Source organism: Salvia splendens, chromosome 8, assembly GCF_004379255.2.
Source record: "Salvia splendens isolate huo1 chromosome 8, SspV2, whole genome shotgun sequence".
Classification (NCBI taxonomy): domain Eukaryota; kingdom Viridiplantae; phylum Streptophyta; class Magnoliopsida; order Lamiales; family Lamiaceae; genus Salvia; species Salvia splendens.
Genome location: NC_056039.1, coordinates 25,413,852 through 25,432,517, shown reverse-complemented (window position 1 = coordinate 25,432,517; position 18,666 = coordinate 25,413,852). Strand labels below are relative to the sequence as shown.

At 34.2% G+C, this 18,666-nt stretch overlaps 2 protein-coding genes across 3 annotated transcripts; one reads left to right on the top strand and one right to left on the bottom strand.

Moving 5' to 3' along the window:
* The first annotated feature begins 7,757 nt into the window (after nt 1–7,757).
* On the top strand, nt 7,758–10,879 carry LOC121743645 (wee1-like protein kinase). The gene is made up of 10 exons (XM_042136974.1): nt 7,758–8,097; nt 8,178–8,241; nt 8,312–8,378; nt 8,699–8,962; nt 9,151–9,218; nt 9,302–9,411; nt 9,491–9,531; nt 9,612–9,760; nt 9,953–10,306; nt 10,400–10,879. The coding sequence occupies exons 1-10, from the start codon at nt 7,931–7,933 to the stop codon at nt 10,496–10,498; spliced, it is 1,383 nt and encodes a 460-aa protein (XP_041992908.1). The 5' UTR covers nt 7,758–7,930; the 3' UTR covers nt 10,499–10,879.
* Nucleotides 10,880–11,244: 365 nt separating this feature from the next.
* On the bottom strand, nt 11,245–14,231 carry LOC121745471 (LEC14B protein-like). 2 transcript variants are annotated; one of them, XM_042139394.1, is made up of 10 exons: nt 13,967–14,231; nt 13,351–13,846; nt 13,041–13,160; nt 12,846–12,923; nt 12,506–12,682; nt 12,296–12,373; nt 12,025–12,200; nt 11,772–11,930; nt 11,617–11,677; nt 11,245–11,543 (listed from the first exon to the last, which is right to left on the bottom strand). In XM_042139394.1, exons 2-10 carry the CDS (start codon nt 13,762–13,764, stop codon nt 11,379–11,381), a joined length of 1,428 nt encoding a protein of 475 aa, XP_041995328.1. In that variant the 5' UTR covers nt 13,765–13,846; nt 13,967–14,231; the 3' UTR covers nt 11,245–11,378. The 2 variants fall into 2 exon arrangements, with proteins under 2 accessions (XP_041995328.1, XP_041995329.1); XM_042139395.1 differs by having other exon boundaries at nt 13,351–13,769.
* Between the last annotated feature and the right edge of the window lie 4,435 nt (nt 14,232–18,666).

Sequence of the window (18,666 nt, the reverse complement as noted above, 5' to 3'; positions counted from 1 at the left end):
GTCGTATTCCTTTTTTAGATGTCTCAACTAAGTCGAGTCATTTCCTCTTTTGACAAAAGACAAAACATCCAATCACTCTTATTTTATTCTATCACATACTTTACTCTCTCTTTATTATTTCTACTTTATTTTTCTCTCATATTTTTCAACACAATTTCTTAATCTACGTGCCTAAAAGTTTTGACTCAACTTAGTTAGAAAAAGAGGGAGTAATACTTCAAAACTTCCTTCGTAAGCCAATATTGTCAATTTAAAAAAAATGTGTTGATTCTATAATGCTTTTCCAGAGAAAAAGCATAAAAACTAAAAATCATACAGAAGTAAATGAAGTTCATATATTTTGAAAAACTTCCTTATACGTAACATTTAGAAAAATATTAATTGTCCATGACAACACATATTTTTCACATATAACCCAACATGAGCAAGTGATTAACCTTGACTTTTATTAATAGTGTTATTGTATACAACACAATCAAAATGAGATATTAAGGACATCCTAAAAATAAAAAATAATCATAGCTCCTCAATAAACATATACCAAGATAACAGAATCAGAAATCATAATGTCGGTGACTAAAAGTAAAAGTTATCAACAAATAAGTTTTACTACGTAGTTGGAAAACCCAAAAGCTGTACAAACCCCACCATACAAATCAATGTTACCATCGGCCTACTCCTCATACCTCCAATCTGAAATAAAAACTAGTTTATTGTGTCTGAAATCAAGAATTATTAGCTAATGGCAGTTGGGATTTCGAATAAGGGCCAAATGTACCAGATTTGAGCAAGATTATTGCTAAAATCAAGTCAAATAGTATAAATACAGAAGCATATCAAATACAACCAGGAAACACAAACACATTTGTGCACAATCATATATAAAAGCACACCCTATGGGAAGATTGTCAGCATAACTTACGAGCATCTTAGCTAACTACCGCCCTCCGAATCTAGACCAGCGTGCATCTCCACTGTCATAGCATCAGCAACCTGGCAGAGCTTGGCGGTGGAAGTTCCGCAACTCCCTCACAATGTCCTCCGACTTAGCCCACTTGTGGGAGCTCCTTATCTACCCTCTTGTCCCGTACGGAAAACACAGTCTCCACAGCACTGCCAGCCCCACCACAGCAGGCGGGTTGCTTCCTTTGGTGTCGCCGGCGAGTTCTTCACGATTTATCATGACCAATCTGCTTCATAATTTTTTTTTTCCAACCGTTACCTACAATCAATTCATGATTAATATAAGCAAATAAAACCATTGATTGACAGTTAAACTAATTTAAACAAAATTAATGCCCATTAATACCAATTATACCAAAATTAACCCCTTCTACATTACACCACGGTCTATACTCAGCCGATTCTCGCAATCTATAAAGAATTTTATCCCAAATTTCACATTTCACAATTAAAAAAAAATGTCTAGAGTAAGAAAAGGAGAGAGTGCAGAGGAAGGAGCACGACACTTCCTATATTAGTCTGAATCATGTTCAAGGTAGATTTCTCTTACAATCAAGCTCGTATGATTTTGGCAGAAATCAAGATAACCATAGTCAAAAGAGTTCTCCACTTTTTTTCAACGGAGGTAAAAGTTCTTTACTTTCAAATTCTGAGCATGAGCATGTTAAAATATGTAACTCATGGGAAACTCCACACAACTAACAATACCATCTAAATCTTCCAAACTAAAGTTTCAAATCAATAACCAAATGTTTGAATTTTCAAAAGTCGAACTTTAAGCAAGATTTTAAAATAAAATGCTTAGCTTTCGTGGGTGGGACTGTCAGCGAGTAGTCGCACAACGACCCGGACGACGACACTGACAGCAACAAGCCGCGGTGACCCACGCAACGACGGTGCGGCACCGGAGTTCGCGAGGCAGTGGCAGAGCGCCATCAATGGAGGCGGTCAGGCGCTGCGTGCAGCCTCTGGACTGAGAAAGTAAGGAGAGCGGAGGAGGCGAGGTCTCGAGGCAGACGAACTGATGCGGCGGATAATTTTTTAGGGTGAGGGAGAGATGTTTGGTTGTAATAAGTGTTCATTTTCATAAATAATTCTACCAAACTTTTCTGGTAAGCCAACTCTTTTTAGGAAGAGCAAACACACGGAGAGCACGAAGAGAGAAACCACTTTTGCTCTATGACAGCAGATTTGCAGTCAATCCATTTCTCGAGATGATGAATATTTTACTCCTAATTAATAGACTCTTGTTTTCCCGCACAAACTGCTTTCAGTGGCATTCTGTTAATATCTCCACAACTGTCACTTTATATAGTTATAGATTATTGAGCAACTTTGATTACAAATATATCTTAGTACATAATATTTCTATGTTCATAATGGTAGTCGATACGTCTAAATTTAGTGGTCACTAAATAACTGTATTTTACATTATTAGCAAGATCAAAATAACTACACATTATTTACTTACGAAATGGCAGCATTAATTAACACTATAAAACCAAGGGGTAGGAGGAGATATTGACAACACGGCGGACATGGTGTTACAATAGTAAATCACTAGAAAGAGGCGTGGTGAATTATTTGTGAGAGAGATTAATGTGAATTTGTAGAGAGAAGAGAGAACAACCATAGTTGAAGACTTGAAGTGCCAGAGAAGAGAATGAGATTAATTCTTCATAATAATAACAATAAAAAACTCCACACATATTTATAATATGTGCTGTCAGAGGCGGACGCAGAAAATATTTTTGGTAGGGGATATACATATATATTACACACACTCCGCTCTTTGAAAATAGAAATTATTTCATTTTATAGTTCTTTAAAAATAGAAAGTTTCTATTTTAGGAAATATTTTCTCCCTAATAAGACAAGATTTGTTCTTCACTAATAATATTTCAATTTTACCAAGTAAATATATAAATAATTATTTATGTAATTAAATTAAAAAGAAAAGAGTAAATATAAAACTAAAAATTACCAACAAAATTTAACAAGAGGAAAGTTGTCTCAACAACTAATATTTTAAAATAAAAGTAGAACTCTATTTTTAAAAAGCCCTCAATATACACTTATATTTATCTAGTCAAGATCTCTACAAAAAATTACTCCTATTCCACTCAATACTTTCACGGGAGTGTCCAAAATCTCACTTTAGAGCATCCTTAACGACGTGGGCCGGACCGCACCCGGGTCCCGGCCTGCCGCCTAGCGCAATGGAGGATGGCGAGGAGCGGCCCAGGACGCGCCTGGTGCCGCAGTTGAGGCCCGGGCCGCTCCCCGTTGCGGCCCGGCTCGGGGTTGGAGGATGCGGGGTCATGCCCCGGTGGGTCCCGGGCCGGACCCAGGCCTCAATTTCAAATTTTTTCTAGTTTGGAAGAGGAAGAAGAGGGAGAGGAAGAAGAAGAGAGGGAGAGGGGTGACAGAAGAGGGAGCTGATTTTTTTTATGTTTTCATTTTTTTTAATTTATAGTATAATTTATAATTATATGTCGGAAATTTGAAAGTGGAGCTCTTATATTGATTTTCTTAGATCAATTTTTTTTAATTTCTAGTTTATAATTTATTATTTTTGAATTGAAAATGAATTTCTCGTGTTATAATTGCTTTTATGATAAGAGATTTATTTATTAAACGAGTATACGTCAGAGAGGTTGAGGTGTGACAGGAATTGTGAATAGTGCAATTTAATAGTTGGGGCCTAGATGAGACCTGTAGGGTTAGAAGGTTTCTGTCTGCGACTGAAATTTAGGGGAATGATGACGTGGAGGAGACTTGGAGTCTGAATCCGAGTTGGGGCTATGGATGCCCTTAAAAGCCCAATACCCAATAGGGCCAATACTATCTTTATTTATAGTAATGCTGTTATACTATCTTTGTCCTAACCAAAAAAAAATATAGATGACACGAGTTTAATATGTTATTAGTAAAATAAAAGAGAGAGAGAGAGAGGGGGAAAATGTAGCGAAAGTAGTATTAGTGGATCTTGTGGTCCATATTTAGCATGATGCACAAGTTAGTATTTTTTAAAAATTTTCCATATTTAGAATTGATCTAATTTTAGTGGACACTCCAAAATATTAAAATTAATCTATTTTTTATGAATGGAGAAAATTCGGAGTACTTGTTTACATTTTGATAGATTGCCCTTCTTCCTCACACTAGTTTGAAGCCATTGTTGCTTTCATGTGCAGTTTCAAATTTAAAATTTAGCCCCTTCTCATCATCAACTTCCAATGATCTCTTCAAATGCTTTAGTATTATTCCCTCCCTCCACAAAAAATAGGGCATATTTATATTTTTTGGCTGTCCACGAAAAATAGGGCACCTTCAAAAAAGGAAAAAAAATTTAAACAACTTCTGTCTTATTTTTTTCAATTCTCTTACTAATAATATGAACCCCACATTCCACTAATACTACCACTCTCTTACTTTTTTCTCTTCTCTCCTACTAAAAATATGAACTTCACATTCCACTAACACTACTTTTCTCTTACTTTTTTTCTTTCTCTCTTATTTTACCAATTCTACATTAAAACTTGTATCAGTCACAAAATGCCCTATTTTTCGTGAACGGATGGAGTATAAGAGATGAAGAAGGTCATTTTGAAAATTTAAAAAATTACCAAAGCAAAAGAAAAAAAATATACGTATTGAGATAAAAATAAGAAAGTAAATCAAATCATAACACTAAATAATAAAATACACTAAATAATACGTACTCCGCTCCTTTTAAAAAAATCCAAATAAATATCATCGCACACCATAGTAGGTATGTTTAGGTTTGATATAATTTAAGGGTAGTGATTTAGAGACATAATGTCTCCAAGCCATAATACCCTTATGGCATTTTGACATAGATATATTTTTTATTATGACTAGTTTACCCAATATCATAATAAATGGATACAAATCTATTTAAGGAATATTAAATCAAATTAAATATCTTTATCTAAATGCATATTTATTGATATGATTAGAGATAAACCTCGAAACTTTTTGTATGTTTACATATCATTTTTCATGTTAATTTTATACTATATTATTTATTTAAAAATCATGAATTTAGATTATAAATTAGTTACTATAGTATTAATTATCAAAATACATACTAAATTATTACTATTTAATAATAAAATAATTTGATAACTTCATATATTATTATTTTTACAAATAAATTTTTATCTAATCAGTTGATAATTTAATTATGAGTTATTTTCTTTTTTTATGTTATACTTTCACAGCCGGTTTTATTATTTTTTTTGTTAAATTTCTTATTCAAATTTGAATTGTATGATTAAATAATAGTAGTAGTTATTATGATGAATCATTTGTTTGCGTTATCTTTTGTATTTTTGTATTAATTTTCTTAGCTTTTATCACATGTAATATTTTTTTTATATTTTGATTGACAACTACTAGTTAGACTTCGACTCTATAAAATTATGCTTAGAAAATTAACTTTATAACGTTTCAAAAAGTAAAAATTCTTGTATTTTTTAACAAATTATTTATTAGTATTAAAAAATTATTAAAATTATAAGTCATAAAAACGGCTACATGTATATATATACTTAATTTCTAAGTGTTATCATCCAACGAAACGGTAATAGTACTTACATCAAATTATGTTATTAGTAGTATTAAATAATTATTAAAATTTAAAGTCATAAAAATGAGTACATGCATATAGATACTCAATTTCTTAGTGTTATCGTCCAACTAAATAGTAGTAATAGTCATTTGCATCAAATTATTTTATTAGTATTAAAATTCTAACTCATAAAAATGACTACATGCATATACATACTTAGTTTCTTAGTGTTATCGTCCAACAAAATAGTAATAGTCATTCTCATCAAATTATTTTATTAGTAATATTAAATAATTGTTAAAATTCTAAGTCATAAAAATGACTACATGCATATACATACTTAATTTGTTAGTGTTATCGTCCAACGAAATAGTAATCGTCATTCTCATCAAATTATTTTATTAGTAATATTAAATAATTTTTAAAATTCTAAGTCATTAAAGTGACTACATGCATATACATACTTAATTTCTTAGTGTTATCGTCCAACGAAATAGTAATTGTCATTCGCATCAAATTATTTTATTAGTATTAAATAATTATTAAAATTATAAGTCATAAAAATAATTACATGTGTATATGCACTTAATTTCTAATTGTTATCATCCATCGAAATAGTAATAGTCATTCTCATCAAATTATTTTATTAGTATTAAATAATTATTAAAATTCTGAATCGTAAAAATGATTACATGCATATACATACTTAATTTCTTAGTGTTGTCATCCAACGAAATAATAATAGTCATTCACATACAATTATTTTTTTTCTATAAATAATGTGTAAAATTCTAAATTTTAAAATAGTAGTAGTATAAATATGTTATATACTTAATTTCTACTTGTTATCATCTAGTGAAATGATAATAGTCATTTGCATCAAATTATTTTATTAGTAATTATTAAACTTTGAAGTCATAAAACGACTACATGTGTATATATACTAAATTTCTTAGTGTTATTACCCAGCGAAATAGGAATATTCATTCGCATCCAAGTATTTTATTATTAAATAATCGTTAAAGTTCTATATTGTAAAAGACTAGTATAACGAAATAGTAATAGTCATTCTCATCAAATTATTTTATTAGTATTAAATTATTATTTAAATTCTGAATCATAAAAATGACTACATGCATATATACTTAGTTTCTTAGTGTTATCGTCCAACGAAATAGTAATAGTCATTCACGTCCAATTATTTTTTTTTGTTATTAATAATGTTTAAAATTCTAAATTTTAAAATACTAGTAGTAAATAGATGTATGTATAGATACTTAATTTTTTACTTGTTATGATCTCATGAAAGAAAGGGTTGTGCATGAAAAATGAAAATTTTTAATTGTGAAATATGACTATTAAATTTCTATAGCTAAATTATTTTAGCTATAGAAATTATTACTTAATTAAATTATTTTGACACTATCTAACAATTTAATTCTAGTATACAAATTTAAATTGTTGTTCCCTAACATTTTGTCCATTAATAAATTAAAACATGTATAAATTTCAAATCTTAATTTTGATGCTCTAAGAACTCAAGCAATTAAATTGATTTATTAATTTTATACATATAAATTATAGATTCAATAATGTTTTGTAATGATAAAATTAAGATTGATTGTTAAATCTATTTAGTACCTATAAGTTTAGAATTTAAAAAATATAATTTTATAATGTATTATTTAAATAAAGTTTAAATTCATTATTTAAAATTATATTTTTTAAAAATCGTGACTTAGCATCATTGGAGTATTTAATACACTTCATACAATTTGAGTATAATTTGCTTAAAGCAAGCCATCCATATAAATACACACAACTTTCCTAAGCAAGTAATTCTTAAATATAAAAAAATGTTTTTATATGCACAAGGGTAGTATGGTATATGTACAAAACATTTATTTAAATAAAAATATAAAAAAATCTAAAATGACTACTTTAACCTCATTATGTCTTAGACATTATGTCTCCAAAACATTTTTCATAATTTAATTAAGTAGACAACTGGGACTAGAGGTCGACAAAATATTTGTAATCTGAAAAATCAAAGTAAACTGAATCATATCGAAGTAGTAGTAGTAGTTATTAATTACTTGCACATTGAATTGGATATATGGTTCGATTCATATTAATTTTAATTAAAAATAATCTTCCATATATAATCTTCCCACCAAATCTTCAGTGGCGCATCTCCTTTCTCCCAACGCGCGTGAATTTGAATTCATTTCGCCCTCTTTTCAACAGTAATTCGAAATCTCATCGTAGAGAGAGAGAGAGTTGATGAATTGAGGAGAAAAGCTCCGACCTTAAAAGGGAAACGGAGCAACAAATCGAAGAGGTAGCAATCGCAATCGCAATCGCAGCGTGATGGTGAAAGGCACCTTCTCCAATCATTTGATGGTGCACCTCGATCAAGTCTCGCTTAATCCCTCCCGCTTCCAGAGCCTTCTCGATTCCGAAGCAGCTCATTCCGACTCCATGCCTCTCGATTTCGATCCCGAGAAAGATTTCATCCTTAGCCAGGATTTCTTCTGGTTTTTTTTCTCTTCCATCGCTATGTCCTCTGCCCCTCTCTAGCTCTTTTGTTGATTCAATTTCTTTTTCTTCTTTGCAGCACCCCTGATTATATTACTCCTGAGATGATTCCGCCGATTGGAAGCAGCGTGGATCGGAGCAAGGTATGATTTTGTCAATTTGTTGGTTTCGAGTTTTGAGGTGCTAATATCGTAGCGTCGTGTTGTGTTGAAGGAAACTGTTGAATGCCCCAAATCGCCGGAGAAAGTTAAGACTGTTAGGAGCAAGCGCCCGAAAATCGGTTAGTGCTGTGATCTCTAATGTTGCATTGAAGAAATGTTGCGCCTTTTACTAGGTTTGAAGATTTATGTACACAAAGCAAATGAAAGAAAAATGACATTTCCTCCCAATTAGGGTTTTTTCTGATTCAAAATCCCCAATATCACCGTGCTTATTTAGTTCAAAGATTTTATAGGGCTATATTATCTCATTGGAAACGAGATGTTTCTGTTCCATTAAATGATGTTTTCTCTCTTGTCCTTTTATTGAATGACACGAGAGCTCAATTATGTGCTCTAAATTTTTCTGATGCTTGATGTGCACTGCTGACTGCTATCCCAGATGTTGATCTCAAAACATCTTTTGGATCAACTGATTTTGGTCATCAACCATGTGAAGATCTTGGAAATGATACTTCAAGGACTGATGCAATGGAGACAGGAACAGCGGTTGAGTTACAAAATAGCCGTGGTGGTTATGTTTCACAATCTGTAGTGGCTTTACGGTGCAGAGTTATGCCTCCTCCATGCGTAAGCAATCCATACGTCAAGAATGCTTCGGACTTTTATGCTGATCCTTTTAGCAATCAAAGATCCAAATGTGCAGGTGCAGACATTGTTATTCAGTAGCCTTTCTTTTGAAAATTTAAGTGAAACATCTAGTTTTATTTTATTATTGGGAATGAGGGACATTTTATACCATTGTGATGCAACCTTTTATCTTAGAAAGCCAACTGATTTATTTTCCAAGTTTAAACTAGTCGTTCTGTAACATTTTGTATGTGTTGCCTCCAGGTTATTACTCTGCTGGTATTGGTGGTGATGGCCTTTCACGCTATCGGACAGATTTCCATGAAATTGAGGTTAGGAGATCAACATAGCCTTGCTCTCCCGTCTCCACTGATTGAATTTGTTATCCATTTCTAACTGTAACTATTATTATTAGAAAATTGGCAGTGGAAACTTCAATAATGTTTTCAAAGTGCTGAAGAGGATCGAAGGTTGCATGTATGCGGTGAAACTTAGCATGAAACAGTTGCATCAGGAAACAGAAAGGTGCAATATTAATAGTTCATCTACTTGGGTTAAGGATACTTGTTGTTCACCATACTTACTTTTATACTTTTTTTTGCAGGCAGAAGGCTTTGATGGAAGTTCAAGCTTTGGCAGCCTTAGGTTTTCTGCACAAAATGTTTTCCTAAATATCTGCAAAAGCAGAGATTCTCAAACTAATATATGAATCATATTTCTTTCAGGGTACCACGAGAATGTAGTCACCTACTACTGTTCTTGGTTCGAGAACGAGCATCTCTACATCCAGTTGGAGTTGTGTGATCACAGCCTTTCTGTCAATACATTATCCAGATCATTGACAGAGGTCGAAGCTTTAGATGTCATGTATCAGGTGAATAATTCTAATTCTCTTTGGTGTTTCCAAAGCTCTCCTCATTAGCTTCTTTTGTGCGATGGATAAGTGATTTGAAGGTTCTGATGAATGTGTGTCATGGATATTCATGAACATCCTTCTTAATTGTTGCTCATTGCTATGAATTTATTTGTGGAGATTTGTGATCATAAAGTTGTTTACATTTTGCAGATTGCAAAAGCATTGCAGTTTATACACAGTAGAGGCATAGCTCACTTAGATGTAAAGCCAGATAATATTTATGCAAAAGAGGGAGTTTATAAACTTGGTGATTTTGGTTGTGCAACTATGATTGATAAAAGCTTGCCAGTTGAAGAGGGCGATGCACGCTATATGCCCCAAGAAATTCTGAACGATAACTATGATAGTCTAGACAAAGTTGACATATTCTCCTTAGGAGCTTCCATGTATGAACTCGTGAAGGGGTCGCCCTTACCTGAATCAGGCCCTCATTTTCTCCATCTCAGGGAAGGAAGGCTACCTCTTCTTCCAAGCCACTCAATACAGTTCCAGAATTTAATCAAGGTATATTAACTAACTCTCTTGATGATTAGCAGCACAAATGTAACCACAGTTTTATACCAAGTTTCATTGCACATTTTCTGGCTTAATCTTCAGGCGATGATGGATGCTAATCCTGCTCGGAGACCATCTGCTAGAGAAGTAGTTCAAAATCAAATATTTGGGAGGCTTCAAAAGATCAGAAAAAGCATCTGAATTGAATGCATCCAATCAGTTCTATTGTATATTCTGGCCATGGTAGAGGGAAATAAATACGAAAAAGGACTTGAGAGAATGACAATGAAATGATCTACATTATTGACTCCATTTTCGAGCACCAGATTTTCCGATGTGACGGTGCATGGCTTATGGAGCAATATAATATAGATGAAGGGCATGAGATAAGGAAAACTGTACCAAAAATGTGATGGGTGCAAGTTATGTAAAAAAAACAAACTTCTTTTGAATAAGCTCATTATTACATTATGTCTTCTCTCTCCAACCATAGCTGTATATGCTTTTACTATTCTTGTTCAGTGTGAATTGGTTCCTCTCTCTGTATTACAACTTGGGCATCCATGTGTTCTCCAGATAGTGCGTCGCTCTCAAGGGCACGGATGCTCCCGTGTCCTTTTTTTGGTGGAAGCCGTTTAGGAGGAAGGCGACGGATGCATCAGTTGCTTTCTAGTGATTTTATTCATTCATTTCTTTTTGTTGAGTTTGGCCATGTAATGCTCATTCAACGATTTATTTTGTTCCAGCCATATATATATATATTTACAGGAGTAGAAAAATAATGTGATTGCCCTTATTTCTTAGCTTTGTATTTTGAGTAAACGACGTCTTGTTTTGATCGGAATATGCCTCACGATGAAGTGAAAGAAAATCAGCTCGAAAACGATTTGAAAAACTTGCCCACGGGATGGAAACTCGTTTGCAATCAACTAAGAAGCAAGAAGAAATTTGATTTGGAAAGAATATGATGGGATGAAATTACTCGTTTTACTACTTTGTATCATTTTCAGTACTAGTGTATGATGATTTGAATCTGCTATATACAAGTGATACAACAAATTATCGAATTTGCATCATACTATTATTTGGTGTTGCTGATTGTTGACTCTCCATTTCCAGGGAACTCCCACTTCACCACTTCACCATCCCACGCCGAACTAACCAACACCGGGTAGGTCGGGTGCCAACTACAATCCCTCACCGTAGATCCATGGTGTTGCAACTTGGCCACTTGCGCGCCACTCACCTGTCCACATTCATCAAATGCAGTTGAAGGGGAATGCTATAGTAAGATGGAATCGAATATATTGAATACTTACCAAATCATAAATGTAGATGCAGGAATCGTGTGATCCCGTGTAGATGTACTTCTGCCCCGTGCTGCCAATTATGGGAAGAACACACACCAAGCGCGTTAGCCAATGTTAAAATGAACAAAAAATATGGATTAGGCGGGCGTTTGTTGAGAGTTTACCTGTATTGTGGCGAGAAGTAACAACGGATGAGTGTGCGCAGGACTGAATGGCCTTTATACGTAGCTACGGATTGATCGTGTGGATGCTTAAAATCTTTTGCTCGTTGAGGGTAGTTCATCCATCTGTAATCCCATTCGTAGTTCCTGTATCCTCGATAGCTGAAACAATAAAACGAGTTTAAAAAATGAAAGGACTCTATTACTGTAGAACGGAGGGAGTATATGTCAAGGTAGTGGACAAGAGGAATCATACCAAACAGAGTTAGGAGACATTTTTCGTAGATCCCACAGTTTGATAGATTGATCTTTACTGTTGGTTATCAAATAACGGCCATCTCTGCGGCTATCAGTGAAGGTAATCCCCTCGAGATGGCCCATTAGCACCCCAGCTGGCTTCCCGCTCCCTGCAAAGCAACGTCTGTCCCAGACCTAGAACAAAATCGATGGTATCATTACTTAGTTTCTGTGGTAAAACCTCTCATTTGATCACAACGATTAGGGTTGGCAAGCTCGTTAGGAATTACCTTGCAGAAGCTGTCGTCGCTGCCAGAACAAATGAGATTGCCACTCTCGTCAACGAAACATACACTGTTGACATCAGACTGCAAGCATGACATAAGCATCAACATCAACAAGTAATAAGAAAAAGAAGAAAGATAATATGTTAATCTCACAGGGAAAGGAAATTCCAATAGCCATTAGAGTATAAATGAATTCAAAGGGAAAGTATGAACCGTGTGTGCAGATATTCGAAGAGAGACTTTTTTCGCGTTGAGGTCACAAACGTGTATATGCCCATTGCTGCTTCCAGCCACAACTTCTTGGCCAGCAGTAGAGAATTGCAGAGAAAAGATTCCGAAAGAGTATCCCCCATCATCCTGAGAAGAGAGATCCAAACCGTCGTGGACTTCCTGCACGATACAGAAGCCACAGCAAGCAACATATCACCACAAAAATCCACCTCAAAGCAAACAGGAGTCGTTTCCAAACCCATTGGGGGGAGAAAAGAAATGGATAGGTCCCAGCCTGTTCGATAACTAAGAACTTGACATGCGAGAAAATAATGTTTCTTACGGTGATGTTAGCAAGAGATTCAGACGTAGAAGATCCAGCATCAACAATCTGGATGACGGGTGACATGCTAGCGTAGACCTGCAAAAAAAAGTTCCAATTCCAAACACAACAAGATTAAGACCAACAATTCAGAGATCATCATTTATGAAAGTTATAACCATTGAACCAATCATCGCTGTAACATGGAGAACTCACAAGGCATCGTTGATCAGGAGAAAGGGAAGTATCCGTGATGGTCCACCTTAGGCTTCTGGCCAAAATGTTCTTCCGAACTTTCCATTCCCTTTCAACATCGTATATCCTAATCTGACTACCCTGTTCGACAAAACTCAATATGAAGATCTTGCATCATGAAATAACACAAGCATCATAATTAACAATTTAACATAACACATACAATCCATTCAATTGAAAACCAATTCTTATCTTATACTCCTATAACACATTTAAAACAACTCTGAGATACGCTACAAACTCGCCTCATGCATTTCGAAAGTGGTGATACCTGAAAAGCAGCGATAAGCAGGGAACCGTCATCGGAAAACTGAGACACATAAGCCCTTGTAGACATCTGGTCTACAATCCAAGGGCCATTAACCGGCAGATATCTACTTAAAACATGACGACAATCTGGTAACGAGAACCTTCCTCTTCCCGAGAGATTAGCTTCTCGGCCTGCCAACATCTTCAAAGTCGAGACAGGAAACTCACGGTTCCCGGGTGAAACGCAGCTGAAATGCTCGTTTGGCCTCGACTGAAGCTTCGTTAGCTGAGCTATATCTTGATCGAATGAATCACACTTTCTTCGACTAGGCAAATAATCACTTGAGCCATAAGAAAGCTCATTTTCAATCTCCAATTTACCAAAATAATAGCCTATGGTGCTATCAGCATCTGTATCTTCAGCTACAGACAACATTGTACCTACCACAATTGATTCTTCTTAATTCTTCTTGTTATGGTAATAGAATTCTAATAATCATAGTGCAAGATGAATAAACCTGTCAAAATCAATCATGAACACATGAAAAATGTAATCTTTCCTTATATTTAGAGAAATATGAAACAATATACAACTTGCAGTCATTGAATAGAATACATATATAATCAGGGAAACTTACAAATTTGATTTCTTAGAGTTGCATCAGCAAGAACTGCCCAGAATTATAACATCCCAGAAAATCAAGAATTACCCATTTCACGAAATATAAGAAAATTTGTGCAAAATCTCAAACAGCAAAATGAAAACAATAAACCCAACACAAATCGAAACAGAAGAACCCACAGGCCAAAAATTATAAAGTGCAGCTAGAAAAGAAGAAGATATGTTTGAGTTTTAAAATTTTTTTGAGTCAGTGCATCACTGCTCCTTGCTAATGATTTTAATTTTACATTTCTCAAACCTTATCCATTGTCGTTTCCCAGAAAACATTATTAGGCTATCCACAAAGGCGCCTAGCGCACCGCCTAGCCGAGCGCCGGCGCTACGCGGTCGCTAGGCGAACCATTGCAGCTTCCGAAAACCGCCGAGCGGTTTTTCGGAATTAAAAATCGCCTAGCGCTAGGCGGTCGACGGGCGCTGGGCGATCCGCTCAGCGCCATTGCAGCGTCGGGATCGCCCAGCGCATCGCCCAGCGGTTTTTTTATTTTTTTTTTTTTTAAATTTTCGAGACAGTATATATATGCGATTTGCACTTCATTTTCATTCGCACCACTTGTATTAACGAGTACTCTCTCTATCTTAATTTCTATACAAGATCAACACCGAGAAATGAGTAACGCGGGAGATGGTAGTGGAGGTAGTGGGGGGGACGCTGAGGAGTACGAACGTCGAATGGCCGAAGCGTTTGAGGCATATACCAACCGCGGGATAGACCAATGGATGCAAAGAGCCTTGCAGCCGGCGGTACCTCGACCTCGGCCAGTTGTCCATCGCCGACAAGCGATTGATCGTGATCACGTAGCTGCACATCAGCGCCTATACGAAGGACGTGGAGTGCGCATTTGGTGTGCTCCAGGCTCGATGGCGGCGATTAGGGGTCCAACGCGTTTGTGGCACGTCGACTGCATTGCTGATATAATGTACGCCTGTATTATCATGCACAACATGATTGTCGAAGATGAAGGTGTACAACTGACGGATTGGGCCAACGACGATAATGAAGTCGGTCCAAGCCACGGCGTGGCCGTCCCCAACGCACGGAGTGGGGTACCTCACAATGAAGCCGGCCTCCTCCAAGCACATGCCGACATGCGCCAAACGGAAGCTCATATTCGACTCCAAAAGGATTTAATTGAAGAGTTATGGGCGCGGAGGACTGCTCGGAGTTAGTTTTTTTTTATTTATGTAATTTTGTAAAATGTACTTTTTTTAATGTAATTTTTATTATTAATGTACTTTTTAAAATTTTAGTACTTTTTTAAATTTATTGTACTTTTTTTTAAATTAAAATAGTATTATTAATGTTTCCCGTATATGTCTCGTAAATTAAATTCCGTATATTGTGTTATTAGTGATGTGGCTATTGATGTGGCTGGGCTATTTATGATATGGCTAGGCTATGGCTGAGCTATTTCTGATGTGGCAGGAGGATTTTTAGTATTGATGATGTGGCAGGAGGAGTTTGTGGCTGGGCTATTGCTGGGCTATCACCACTGTGGATACCCTTAACAATTATACTAGTCCTGCTCCATCGTTCTGCCATTTATAATTTTATTTTGATCCGACATGAATTTTTATAAATTATTTTAATTTATAATTAGTAAAATATATTAATAGAATATTGAGTGTAATGATTTGGTTAAATGATGGGTCCACCACCTATTTAAAATGGGAAAAAATAAATGAGACTATTGTGCGCCGAGCGAGAGCTGTCCCGATTTTTCTATATTTTTCATTTTTTAATTTCTACTTTATATAAAACTCACTGAATTTTATTTTTTTTAATATTAGATAAACACCAAAAATTAAAATGAATTAAATTATAAAACTTTTGGGAGGGCTATGACATCATTTTATATATATTTACATATTTTAGTATCATTCTAATTATAAATGTATTATATGAATATCATGGAGCGTAGCATTTACTAAATTTTGGGATGTCGATATAGATTGGATTTAGAAGTTATAAAGAATAACAAATAATAGTATATAAATTATATTTTATTTTCAATATTAAATAGTTAAACTCAAATCATGCGTTCATGAAAAGTATATATATACAAAAGATAAAAAATGAAATGAATACATCCCTATATATATATATATTTACTAAAATCGAGAACAACGTTACTCCCTCCGTGACATCAAACGGTAAGCAACTCAGAACTGTTGACCCTTAAATAAGGAGTATCTGGATTTGCCTTGGTTATATAGTAATGAATCTTCACCGATAGAAGAGCTTCTGTGACACGTGCAACTTTATTGATAAATCGTAACAACTCAGATAATAACTCATGATTACGGTTGAACGATGAGAATACGGTTTCAATTTCAACTCAGAACTAGAGGTTAACCATCGATCTGATTATAACCGTGCACGTCTAGTAATATCAAATAAATTAGTGTGTTTGGAAAAGAAGGGAAACCCATTTGCTAAATACTAGTGTGTGGATGCAGGGACGCAATTAATGATTAATTAGAGACTAGTAAGGATTTTGTAAATTCTACTCACATTATTAGTATTGAATTTTGTTAATTGTAACTAGTAGGACTGATTTATTACTTTCAGAACTTTTTAATTCCTATTCAAACTTCCAACTAGATTTTGTTAATATATTGTAATTAGAATATATCATCGTCTATCAAAATTTAATAAACCATAAATTTAATAAATACTTATGGAAGCTTACTACAAAATCCATCCAGATCACACAAACTATCTCCACTACTCTATCAATAAAAGTAGGCAAAATGCCATAAACATTATTATTATTGAACTTGCTACAATATTTCACATGCAATTTTCGTCCTTCTTTTCTCTCTAGTCTAAACAAAACGCATAAAACATCCGATTATCATTGTTTTTATTTTAGGAAAAGGAAAAGGTAAAGAGTGTCATGTCTATGAGGAAACTTTTTAAAGAATTGATTGTGAGATTTCCAAATATGTATTACTCTTTTAATAAAACTACCCCATTTTCAAATAGCGTCTATTATATATAGGGGTGTAATCAAATGATAACTAAATAATTTTTGATAAATTCTGTTTAATAACTTTGTGAATTTTACATCGTTAATCATTGAAATGGATGGGACCATTGTGGTGAAGGTGACGCTCTTCTTTTTGGTTCAAGGCCTCGTTTATCTAATTTTATCAAAATCGTCAAACCTTTTCTCCATGCTGCCGCGATCGCACAGCTTCAAGACGGTCAGGACCCTCAGCATTCGTCGTTGGGCCGCCGCCCTATCCGACATTCCTGCCAGCGGTGAAGCATGATACGTGCATATCTATATGAAGATTCTCTTATCTTTATTAATTAATTAGCTTTGATTTATCATATTTTTAGGATATCTTTTTTCTTGTTCGCTAAGTTACTAGCATTATAAATATGAGCTATTGTTATCTTTTGGAATGAAGCAATGAAATCATAATTATTTGTCTTTTATCTTTATTTAGTTTTTCGTTTAGACTGATTGTCGACAGAGCACGATTGTTTCTCTGCAACTTTATTTATCTTTTTCACTTGATAAGGGTTTTTCCCTTATCAAAGCATCTCCCACAACTAAGGGATTTTTCTGCCGGAAGGATTAATCATCTATAGTTTTTTGGTTAGTATTAGTTTCTTATACCTATTATTGTACTTTAATTTTCCTATATTCACAATCCGAAATGTATATAGAGAAGAACTTTATTTGAATCATTTAATTTTTTTGATTTTGAAAAAACATTGAATTTACACGTAAAAAGTTACTCTGAATGGGCTCTTCTAACTCAAAATCGACCATTTAATTCATAATATATGCACTGTTTTGTTGCTCTCTCTCCATTTATCTTAATTGCTTTGACGTTAATTAATAGTAACAGTTAAGACTTAGTAATATTTTATAATATTATTTAAGATGTAAATATTTTTGTATAATAAGGCTTAGTAATATTTTAATTTTAAGATGGACACATTCATAATATATAATTTTGTGAGGATGGTACATAAATTAATATTATCATATGCATGATCCCTTTTATTTAGTTCACTTTATCTTAAATAGTAAGAAGAAATTAAAATAAAATGAAATGATCATTATCTTAGTAGATGGAAAGAATGACTACTCTATAAAAAGTAAACTAGTGATTCCCGAAAATCACACTCACTCTTGTTCCCATAGTTGCCTCATTTTTTAAGGTGCGAGATTTAGTAAATTATTGGACTTTGTTAAAAAAAATGAGAAGAAAAATTAATGAAATATGTGAGTCATATTTTTATATACTACTATTATTTTTATAATTATTGCAAGTGAAATGAGCTAATAGAATATGGAGTCCATTTATGACAATTTATTTTATTGACATGAAAAGTCATAAATTTGAATCAGCTTGTCTTTTTTAGCATTACTGTCACCTCCAGAATATCTATACTATTTTTGTAACTATATTGTACAAAATGCAAAAATTAATAGTAGTAGAATAACATCGTCAACCACTAATATTGGCCAATGACAAAGCATATGATTTAGAAGAATTTGTTTTCTTCTCTTCATTTGTGAGGTAGTCCAGTTTAAGAATCAGATATGTTCTCGTTGGTTCCCTCCCCCACCTCAGCGGCCCCCACCTCACCATCGTACACCGGGACGCCCCGTCCCCTGCCCCTCCCTCGCCCGG

Coding starts and splice junctions, on each gene's coding strand:
- LOC121743645 (XM_042136974.1), top strand. CDS start 7,931: ATGGTGAAAGGCACCTTCTCCAATCATTTGATGGTGCACCTCGATCAA. Junction 8,379..8,698: donor GAGCAAGCGCCCGAAAATCG/GTTAGTGCTGTG, acceptor CTGCTATCCCAG/ATGTTGATCTCAAAACATCT. Junction 9,761..9,952: donor CTTTAGATGTCATGTATCAG/GTGAATAATTCT, acceptor TACATTTTGCAG/ATTGCAAAAGCATTGCAGTT.
- LOC121745471 (XM_042139394.1), bottom strand. CDS start 13,764: ATGTTGTCTGTAGCTGAAGATACAGATGCTGATAGCACCATAGGCTAT. Junction 12,924..13,040: donor CTCCTGATCAACGATGCCTT/GTGAGTTCTCCA, acceptor TTTTTTTTGCAG/GTCTACGCTAGCATGTCACC. Junction 11,678..11,771: donor TACTTCTCGCCACAATACAG/GTAAACTCTCAA, acceptor CATAATTGGCAG/CACGGGGCAGAAGTACATCT.